Source organism: Spermophilus citellus, assembly GCF_964194105.1.
Source record: "Spermophilus citellus genome assembly, chromosome: 15".
NCBI classification, from domain to species: Eukaryota; Metazoa; Chordata; class Mammalia; order Rodentia; family Sciuridae; genus Spermophilus; species Spermophilus citellus.
Window position 1 is genome coordinate 78295998 of NC_138195.1, and position 11194 is coordinate 78307191.

The 11194-nt window shown below is 39.6% G+C and overlaps 1 protein-coding gene across 1 annotated transcript; it reads right to left on the reverse strand.

Moving 5' to 3' along the window:
• Positions 1-10432: 10432 nt before the first annotated feature.
• Positions 10433-10936, reverse strand: LOC308634515 (prothymosin alpha-like). Its single transcript, XM_081268372.1, has one exon. The coding sequence runs from the start codon at positions 10923-10925 to the stop codon at positions 10608-10610; it is 318 nt and encodes a 105-aa protein (XP_081124498.1). The 5' UTR covers positions 10926-10936; the 3' UTR covers positions 10433-10607.
• Positions 10937-11194: the final 258 nt, after the last annotated feature.

The window sequence follows — 11194 nt, forward strand, 5'->3', positions numbered from 1 at the left end:
GCCTGAGAGCATAGGAGTGCTTTAGGATGCCTTCTGCCCAAGTGAGAGCTAAGTGTGCCAGAGGGATCAACCTCAAGGCCACTCCTAGACCCTGGTCAACTTCTTACCAAGGCATGTCAGAAAGAGAAAACATAAGGGTAGAATTAAATTTATTCAAATTATTTTGTAATTATATTAGCCATACCTCTCTAGATGCTTTAAATCTTTTCTTTCAAAGATTTATTTAATTTGTATATTTTCAAATAATAAAATTAATACATGATACTCCATATACAAAACTGTACAGACGTACAAAACCTCCTACACTGACTATGTGGGAAGTCTCCCTCCCAAACCAGAGTTCTGATTCCCAAACACCAAATTGTCACTGATTTCTTATTCTTTAAAACAATGCTCTGTGCATATACTAGCAAATAGATCTGCAGAAATTCGTTTTTAATACAGCAGGTAGCATATGGAAATGCTTCCATATTAGTACATTTGGGTAATTTTAAAACAAAAATAAATGATAGTGATAATACATTGTTGTTGGGCTTTTTTTTTAATGAATGAAAGATTACGCACACACACACACACACACACACACACACATCACGCACATACACACAATTTAGCAACCCCATACCAGAGCTACAGAAAGGGTTTTTTTTTTTTTAATTTTTTCTAGTCTATGAAATCTGAAAGCTGAAACCACAGCTATAATACTAATAAATAACAATTTAATAATTTATAAGAAACTTTTAAAAATCATAATAATGCTTTTTAAAATGGCAATAATAAGGAAGATTCAGAATCCAGTCAATCCAAGGCTTAAATCCTAGTTCAGTTATTTTCTAGGACTCTCAGAACTTAAGTAAGTTACTGATTCTTTGCACCAGTTTCCTCATTTGACAAAAGTAAGGTAGAGAGGGAAATGAAACCTCCCTCCTGAACTTGTGAGGATTAAATAAATAATGAGTAGAAAGCACCTGGAACCTTGAACCTGAAGGATGATTATGACATGGGGTGCACTGTGGAGTTAGCAACAGACAAGTGCTGCAGAGAGGTTGCATAAGATAAGGGCTGGCAGTGCTCATTGGCTTTGGCAGTTGGAAGATCAATGACATTCAGCCTCAGAGCTCAGGGAAGTGCTATGGAAGGAAATCAGAGCCAGTTGCAGGGGTGGCTGGCAGCTAGTGAAGAGGGAAGGACTTGGTGTTGAATGTGTGCATCTTTGTTGAAGCTGGTCCAGTCTCAAAAAGGCAGGGAAGTAGTCAAAGAAATACTGACAACCAAAAAACGTTATTTTTTGTCCTTTAACTGCATTTTTTCAACACTGCGAAAGGCAGTGTTTCTTTAAGCTCCACTTCTTTATCATGTACAATAGACCCCTCACTTATGCCCAAAACAATGGCTAGAACTGTATATATACTGTGTGTGTGTATATACACACACACATATATATGCATATATATACATATATATACATGTATATACATATATATATATAACTTAATTTATAAATCAGGCACAGGAGATTAGCAATAATAACTAGCAATAAAATAGAACAATCATGCAAACATGGTCTCTCTCTGGCAAGCATTCTTTCTTTCTCTCTCTCTCTCTCTCTCTCTCTCTCTCTCTGAGCTGCCACAGGGTAAGTAGTGTATAGCATGGATATTCTGTACAAAGAGATTATTCACTTCCCAGAAAGAAAGGAGTGGGAGAGCATGACATTTCATCACACTATTCAGAATCGCCAATTTAATATTTGTGAATTGTTTATTTCTGGAATTTTCCATTAATATTTTCAGACTGTAATTGACCAGGGATAACTAAAACCAAGGAAAGTAAAACACAAATAAGGGGGACCACTGCAGTTCCCTCATTCCGTTGCTTTTCCTATTCTTCTCTCACTAAAACTGGCCCCTCTCGTCTCCAAAAAACTCTCTGTTGCTGGTTAATGCTCCTCTTCTTCCTCTCCCTGCTTTCTCTGGGATTCTGTCTCAGGAAAGAATCACTGGCAATGACAAAATCCTTTGCAAAGGGCAGAAATTATTTACAAACACACAATCCTCTTTGGCTGTCAAGAGGGGGTGGGGAGGGTAGGAATGTTATTATTAAAAAAATGGGGGCTGGGGTTGTGGCTCAGTGGTACAGCGCTCGCCTAGCATGCACGAGGCACTGGGTTCCATCCTCAGCACCACATAAATGTAAAATAAAGATATTGTGTCCACCTAAAACAAATAAACAAAAAATTTAAAACAAAAAGTCCCCTCACAAATGAATGAATGATGGATGAAACCAAGTCAAACCCAGCTGGGCTGCATAGGTCCACAGAATGTGCCACAAGGTGTACCTGAGCAAAGCTTGGAGGAGCTGTGGACAGAGCGTGTGCCCCTGGGAAACCCTGCAATCCACTGAACAGGAAATAGTTGATCACAGGTACCCTGCTAGACCAGAGGGAGTGATATTTAGGGACAGAGAGCTTTCCAGGACCTCTCCAGTTAAGAAAGCCAGATATCACTCTGCATACAGAGTCAGCTTCTCAACCTTGAACCACGCACCCTGCTTACACAGTGTTTAACACACTATCCTTTTCCATTTCTGAGTAAGCCATTCATTGCCAAAGCCCAACTGGAAAGTTCTGGCAAATCCTGGGCATCAGGCCCAACATCCCAAGGTGAGCAATGATGGGCAAAAGAAGACAAAAGCCAATGCTCCGAAAGCATTCCAAGCTCTTTGGAAAGGAGGCCTCTCCCAGCCCCTCTGCCTCCTCCTTCAGGAAAACTAGAGCCCAGTTTAACAAAGCCAGAAGGGAAAGATTAGACCTATTAAACTTGGTGCTTTGAAAACAATGCTCTGTTTCACTTAAAGATGCAGTGCAAATAATCAAGTTCACCTATTTCACCAATTCAGATGAATGCCAATCCTGAATAAATAACACCTTTTTTTTTTATAGAGAGGAACTCAATCTAGGAGAGGAAGACAATGGAGCTGTAAAGCCCAGGCTTTGGGATTAGACAGACCTTGTCACACCCTGACTCTATCAGTTATTATCTGTGTGTCTATGGACAAGTTGCTTAATCACTCTGAGCCACAGTTTCCTTATCTGTAAAATGAAGATAATGACCATACCTACTTGGTGAAGTTGTTGTGAGCATATGTCCAGGGCATTGTGCCAATCAGAATGTTGTTCAATCAAGAGTTTCTGCTATTGTGACTAGGGGTTCTTGAAGAATTGAACTTCATGAATGTGCAAGAATTTTAATAAAATCTTAAATTTTTGAATGATTTTACATCTACATAAACGTTTCAAATACAATCCAAAGAGTTTCCATGTACCTTCACTTAGATTTTTAAAATATTAACATTTTAACATTGTCACAGTACATCTGCCAAAACTAAAAAACTAATTTGCATGCATTTTTATTAACCAAACTCAATACTTTACACAGACTGCATTGCATTTAGAAGTATGTGGTTTTTTTTTTTTAGTTAGCACCATCTATATTATTAATCAATTAGTATCTTGGTATCAAAACCTAAATGTACCTTTCTTAAACACTTGAGAGTTCTTGAAAATCATTTATTCTCTTGGGTGTTTTTTGTGTTTTGTGTCTTGTTTTTGTTTTTACAAACTTGTTGACCTATTAATTGGCATAGTAAATCCATTTTGCACGGTTAGTGAAATAGTCAAATACAGGTTAGCATCTGCCTGAATTACCATGATGGTTAATTTACTTGGATTTTAATTAATAAGATTTTATTCCGTGCATAATCATTTCCTTCAAAGAGATGCAGTGTCTGACTCTTAGTACATGTTCAAAAAAATGTGTATTGCTCAGATGCATACCAAAGTGACAGCTTGATCTGCTTAAAAGCACAGTAAGGTCTAGTTTTCCTTGCAGTGGGTCTTGTTTTGAATGATCTCTTGGAGCTTAACTTTGCCTTTGCACATAGAGCCTGTTTGTACAAGACTATACAGAATCTGAGCAAATAAGACTCACTGTTTGGCAAACTACAGATTTCTCTACCACCTTTCACTCAGCTAGGAATCATCCCTTGGGGGGAAATCAATTCTGATGTTGAAAAGAAATGTTTTATTTTCATCTCTGAAGAAAACCATATTCCTGTGTACAAACTCAATTTCTCAGAAGTTGCAATAGTTGTTGTTTTTAATAAGCAGCAACTAACCAGAAATGATAAGAATCACCAGGGTGGCTGTGTCAATGAGAAAGACAAAGATAAAAGTGCCCAACCAACCATGAGCTTCTTGGTGTGTCAGGTAGATCTGCTGCAGCCCTTCTGGGACATCAGGGATAAGTTATTACCAGAGAAGTGTAGCAAAGGCGTAGCTTCTGTCACCAGTGCCGAATGGAGCCTTTGCATCCAAATTATTCATGCAATTATTCTTTTGTTCAACTCAAAACACAACTATCAAGTAGCAACTATAGACCATCTACTAAATTTATACTAGCAAAAGTAGGACCTGTGGATTATGCCTTTACCTGGAAGCTTGTTGGAAATGCAGAATCTCAAGCCCTACCACAGACCTGTCAATCAGAGTCTTCATGTTGGCAAGAGCTTATGGGTTTTGTATTTGAGAAGCATCAGGCCAGGCAACAGGGATCTGAGCCAGAGTGGAGTCAGGGGATAGATGATACAATTATTGAAGAGACTATCAACAAAAGTTGGGTCAGAGTTACAGGAAGACACCAAAAAGGAATGGGGAACCTCCCTGGAAAGCATAGCAAGAAACTGTTACCACCCAGCAAAAGCTGTAGCTGTAGGAGAGAACCACCCTGGGGAACTAATGGAGTTTGGTAGAGCCAAGCGGCCATTTCCAAACTGTACCTTAACAAGGAGTAAGTTTGGAGAATAAATACCCCATGATTTCTCTCATTCTCCAGCCAGTGATGTTCTATCCAACAAAGCCAGAGGGTAAGAAAACCTAAATGGTGCAGCCTATGTGGGCCAGGTGACTAGGGCAGAGAGCTCAGTAGGGAAGGGTAGAAAATGCCTCTGTTAGGGGTCAACAGAGAATATCCATCACACCATTAAGCATGACCTTTGCTCTCCAGAAGGCTTTAGGTATGTGTGGTTTAGAGGTGAGATTAGATCTCATTCTCATGAAAAATCTAGGTTTCCAAAATGGACTTGAATTTGATATTCTAAGATCCTCCCATTTTACTCTTTAACAAGTTAACCATATTTCTGAGCAACTCTTAGGTAAAAGTCCAACTGGGGTTCTAAGAGGAAGATAGAAGTATTAGATATGGCCCTATCTTCAAAAACTTGCAATTTTAGAGAATAAGTGCTTCCGACACAAAAACTTGCAGTCAGACTCTATCAGCCAGAAGACTCGAACCAAAGTTCTGGGTTCAAAACTCAGTTCTTTCTCGTACCAGCTGTGGCACTGTGGCCACTGATTTCTTAGTGCCTCTGTTTCTTCCTCTGTGACATTGGAATGATGATAAAAATAAGTGCCTGCCTCCAGGGGTTACTGTGATCATGGTGAAGATTAAAATAGCACATGAAAAGTATTTTTGATGGTTATCACCTCGCACATCATCAACATTTTATGTACTGGTTATTGAGAACTAAGAATGAACCATGTCCCCCGTTGCAGAGGATCCAAAAGTAATAACCTTGTAGTTACAGTTGTCCTTCGGTATCCATGAAGGGTTGGTTTCAGGACCTTCCATGGAGGGTCCAAAAATCTATACTATAGTATTTGCATATAAATCTTACATAAAACATGATGTAAAGTTTCCTTCTAGATATATTGAAATAATTAAATTGAAGGAGAAAAACCACATGCAGATAACCATGCAGTTGGCTTAGAGGTATTGAAAAAAGTAAGTTTGAGAACATCAGACTTCTAGTTACATCTATTCCCTGGTCCATACAATCCCCATGAGTGTTCTTAGAGAATTAAGAGACTCTTTAAGGGAGCAGATTCCTACGGCATCTTCTGGTGAAGAGGAAAATGAAATGTAAGTATAAACATAGGGATGCTTTTAAGGAACTGAAGTTGGTTGTGTATTCAGAACTGCTAAAGGAGCTCTAAATATGTATAAGGGACAGCCACTCTGGGTATCCAGTACTAGCAGCTGTGACAACAACACAAGTCACATAGACAGATCTGAGGGTAAGAGTCACCTCTTGAGACTTTGTTTAGTTACCTCTTTGCCAGGATTTCCAAAATTTCAGGCTCCTTTTGTTAGATCTAGCACCGGTTTTTCTTTGCTTTTTGATGAACTTTTGACCTGAACTGCATTTCCAATCTCCAGTCATTTCGTTGAAGGCCATTAGCGACTGGTTAAACACACACATGTGCACACACACACACACACTCATAGATTACATTTCCAGACCAATTGAATTGCAGAAGGAATCAATTTGAAAAGTTATTGAATGAAAGCCCTCGAGGAGAGAGATGGGTTTTATTGTTAGCAGTTGGCATGACAACTTGATATGGCGGAGAGTAATATGTGCTGAGTTCATGTCGTTGGAGACTCTGACAAGTTCAAGGCCAGGGCTTTGCTTCTAAATCTTGTTGCCAAGGTAATGCAGCATAAGGCCAGAGTCCACTGAAATGAATACCTCTGACAGCTCATGCCAGCAGGAGCTATCTGATTAAAAAGGAACTTTAAAAAAAAAGAAGAAGAAGAAAAGAAAAGAAACAGTATTTTAACAAGAACAGGAGGCAAATGCAAAGGCGGGATATTGAAAAATGGTCAACAGAAAGTCTGAAAGGAAAGCAGCTAGTGGGTGCCAGGAGGTAACTAAATCACGGGGTCTGTTTTATTAGCAAGAGATTGGTGATGTGTGAAGGTCTGCAGGCAGGGATTCCAGCCCTGGCCATTCGGCATGCAAAATGATACCGTCCCAATTTGGTTCCTTGGCTCAAGTTCAGCAGAATGATTTTATTTGAGTGTTGGCCACTCTCCTCCCCACAGCAGACTTTAATTTGACAGATTTTCTTCTCTGATAATGCATTAAGGAAAATGGTTCCTGAGGGACTTCATAGGTTACACATATTTTAAGATGAGAAGAGAATCCACAAAAATCTCAACCCGGAGGCCACCAAAATGTCACTACTTTCAGCTACTAGAATGGTCTTTTGGACATTGATGTGATTCATGTCCCAGTGATTTGTGAGTTGATTTACAGGATAATATTCGTAAGTTCATGATCTTATGGAATCCTCATTTTCCTAGCTTTATGTGTCATTTTATTTTGGATTTGTTCAAGATGAAACTATGGTCCTCAGAGGTTCTTATGTTCTAAGAATGGAGAAGAACAAGTTCTCAAATAGATAATTATATTTTCCATGGGGATTTCACCCAGGCTCCAAAAGAGCTGTCTCTCCTTTACACTTCCAGGGACTTAATGGGGGTACAATCAGTAAATGGGGATAGGTGGGCAAGAGGGTAAGTGCTGAAATCCGAAAGGAATTCAGAATCTCAGATTAGCAATAGTAAAGTTCCTATAAATTCAGATCAGAGTATCATTTCATGAGTCAGTAAGGGAGTGAAAAGTTACTAAGCTTATCCTTACCCTATACAAGTAGTTTATACTGTATAAACTGTAATGGCAAGAATAGTAACCTCGTAGTTACAGCTGTCCTTCGGTATCCATGAAGGGTCGGTTTCACGACCTTCCATGGAGGGTCCAAAAATCTATTCTATAGTATTTGCATATAAATCTTACATAAAAAGTATAGTATTTACACATAACCTACTCAAATCCTACTATAGACTTAAAACCATCTGAAGATTATTTATAGTACCTAATACAATCTAAATGCTATGTAAATAGTCATTATATTGTGTTGTTTAGGGGAATAATGATAGAAGTCTGTACATGTTTAGTACAAATACAAATTTTTTGGCCAACTGTAGACCAAAATCCAACTGTTGCCACTGCAAATGATTATTTGCTGAGTGATCTTAGCAAAGTATTTAATGTGCTTGGTCCCTGTTTCTTAAGGGCATTTTGTTTTTGAATGAAGGGTCTTAATACATTGTCTAGACTATTCTCTAACTCCTGACTTCAGGAACCCTCCTGCCTCAGTCTCCTGAGTAGCTAAGATCACAGGTAGACACAGAGCACCCAGCTTATTTTTTTACGTATTAAAATGAGAGAGATGGTCTTAGCTTTCACCTGTGGCAGCAGTTCTTTTCTAGAATGTGCAGTCAAATCGTGGAAGGAATTTTAAGAAATTCAGATTCCCTGGGCCCCACTCTAATTTCTGCTGAGTCAAAGTTTGTCCTTTTTAAAAGCTCTACACATGATTCTGATTTCCATCTTTGTTTAAAAATCACGTTATGTATAATGTGTAAAGATGAGTTGGCTAATTATGTGAATTGTCATGAGCTTTCTAATCAATCACTAAAAGTTTATAGCTAAGTTCAGCTTATATTTTAATATCTGAAACAGGGCAAATTAATTTGGAATGTAGGAAACTTGGCATACATAAAGTGGTTAATTTCCCTCTACCACTTGAAGTATTTGGAGATGTTCAAGCTTTAAATGAAAAGCTCTTTGCAGTAACTTTCTAGGTTCATAGTTTGCAATATTCCTTTCAGTCTTTATTGATCTGAACAGAATGATAACGATGTTAATCTCCTGCTTGCCGGCACTTATTCTGAGTGCTTTATAAGTGTTAACTCATTTGATCTTACCTCCTCTTACCCACATGCAGTGGAGAGATTAAGTAACCTAAGATCTCCAGGATAATGAGGTAGAGGTGGGCTTTGAATGCAAGAATCCCACTCCAGAGACCCACAGCTCAACCACTCGGTTAGTCAGATGTTTCCAATGAGCAAATTGCTCAACTTTTCAAGTAAAAGCAAAAGCCTGTGTATAAGAACTTTTCTAGGCCTTAGAGCATCATCTATTTAAACATGCTCCCTAGATTTCCTGCATCTGAAACATCCAAGGTACAGGTGCCAGGGACCACACCCAGACCTGTTACACTAGAATCTCAGGGTGCAATGAGCACTAGGAACTGACATTTAGAAAATACACTTCTCAGGTACTCGCTAGCTCAGGAAAGTTCAAGAGACACTGGCCTGAATGAGCCAGAGCAGAATATATTGACAGCCCCAGGAAACAAAGCTGTTTTCTAGAATATGACATCAGTTGCTGCCTGGGGCAGAACATTCTGTCAAGAGTGTTCAAAGAGTGTGCAAAGTACAGGTTCTGCTAGGGAAACAACTGGTCATTGTCTTTCACAGAAGGGAGTCAGCAAACTCCCCTCTGTGAAATTTGTCTTCAGGGCCCAGATCTCCTTTCCCCTCCAGAGGCTCTCCCTCTCTCCTTGGTGATAGGGCTAGCACTGGCCTTGAACAACCGTTTTCCTTCCTTCTCACTATCCAAATGCTTCGGAGGCTCTGTGTCACTTCACACGTGGTCCTCAGCACAATGGTTGAGGCCGGAGCTTTCTCTTTGGAATGCGGTCTGGCCCCATTAGGTCTCTGAATTGAACAGAATTCCCTGACTCACAATAAACATGGGGCCTCTTTCAGACTGGCTAAGAAAGGGAGGCCAAGAGGCTAACACAGAGGGGATGGGGTGCTGTACTGTGGAATAAGTCCATGAAGATTTTTTTAAAAATTTTATTATGGTTTCTTTGTTGACTCATAAATTATTCTTTTTAATGTTTATTTATTTATTTTATGTGGTGCTGAGGATAGAACCCAGTGCCTCACATGTGCTAGGCGAGCGATCTACTGCTGAGCCACAACCCCAGCCGCCCATGGAGATGTTTTAAAGAATTGAAAAAATGTTTATGAAGCTTATTGAGGCATAATTTATACACAGTACATTTTACCCTCTTTGAGTATACAATTAATGAGTTTTCAATGATACTCAGCTTCATACCACCAAGACCAGTTTGATGAATTTTTTTTTTTTTAGAACAACTAACTCAGCAAAATAAAATTCCGGTTTATTGTTGGACAACATTGTTTCACACATACATCAAACAGGCCAAAAAAATAAACAGCAACTTCATAGACAAAAAAAGGAAAAAAAAAGAAAACTTTTTATCTTTGTCCTTTTTAACCATCTCATACAAACCAACTACTTGTAGTACAGCTAAAGTACATACACAAAAAAAGTTACTGGAATGCTCGGAATAAGATTGTTTTTTTGTTGTTGTTTTTGCTTTTTTTACAAGGTTTTTTTTCCCCTTTGAGATTATAATGAACATGGTCACACCACAAGTAAAGTCAGAAGTAGGACAGAGAACGCTCCAAAGGCTGGTTTGGTCATCCGAGATCATTAAAAATGGCTGACCCCTAACAATATGTACAAAAATATAAAATGTAAATAAAAAATACAAACAAATTTTCCTTTTTTAAAGTACTTTTAAGAAAAAAAGCAGGGCCTTGGAAGTTTTGGTTCTTTTTTCCTCCCCTGTTGCAAATTCACGTTGTAGTTTTGGTTGGGTGGTGAAGAGCGCCCGTCATCTGCGGGTGGCACTGCCCGTGGTGGGCGGGCGGGCGGGCCTCTCTACTCCAAGGTGACCACGTTTAGATTCTGAGATGGGAAGTGGAGGGTGAATAGGTCACGGTGGCCTTTTATTTTTAGTTTAACTTTTCCTTTTTTGCTGTCTAGTCATCCTCATCGGTCTTCTGCTTCTTGGTATCAACATCATCATCCTCATCATCTTCAGCTGCCCGTTTGCCCGTAGCTGCCTCGGCCTCCTCATCTTCATCTCCATCCTCTTCCTCACCATCACCTTCCTCCTCCTCCTCCTCTTCCTCACCACCCTCTTCCTCTTCTTCATCTACCTCATTGTCAGCCTCCTGCTCCCCATTTTCCTCATTAGCATTCCCATTAGCAGGGGCATCTCTTCCATTCTCTGCCTCCTCCACAACTTCCTTCTTCTCCTTTAAGTCCTTGGTGGTGATTTCAGAGCTAGTGTCCATGGCCGGCCGCGTCTGACGTGGTGGGGCACGCTGGTGATCCGATGCAGGGGGTTAAAAAGGAACATTAGAGCAGATTATGCTAAGTGAAGCTAGCCAATCCCTAAAAAACAAATGCCAAATGTCTTCTTTGATATAAGGAGAGTAACTAAGAACAGAGTAGGGACGAACGAAGAGGCATGAGAAGAAGATTAACATTAAACAGGGATGAGAGGTGGGAGGGACAGGGAGAGAGAAGGGAAATTGCTTGGAAATGGAAGGAGACCCTCATG

What these genes read in the sequence shown, in the direction of transcription:
- LOC308634515 (XM_081268372.1), bottom strand. Translation starts at nt 10,925, where the DNA reads ATGGACACTAGCTCTGAAATCACCACCAAGGACTTAAAGGAGAAGAAG.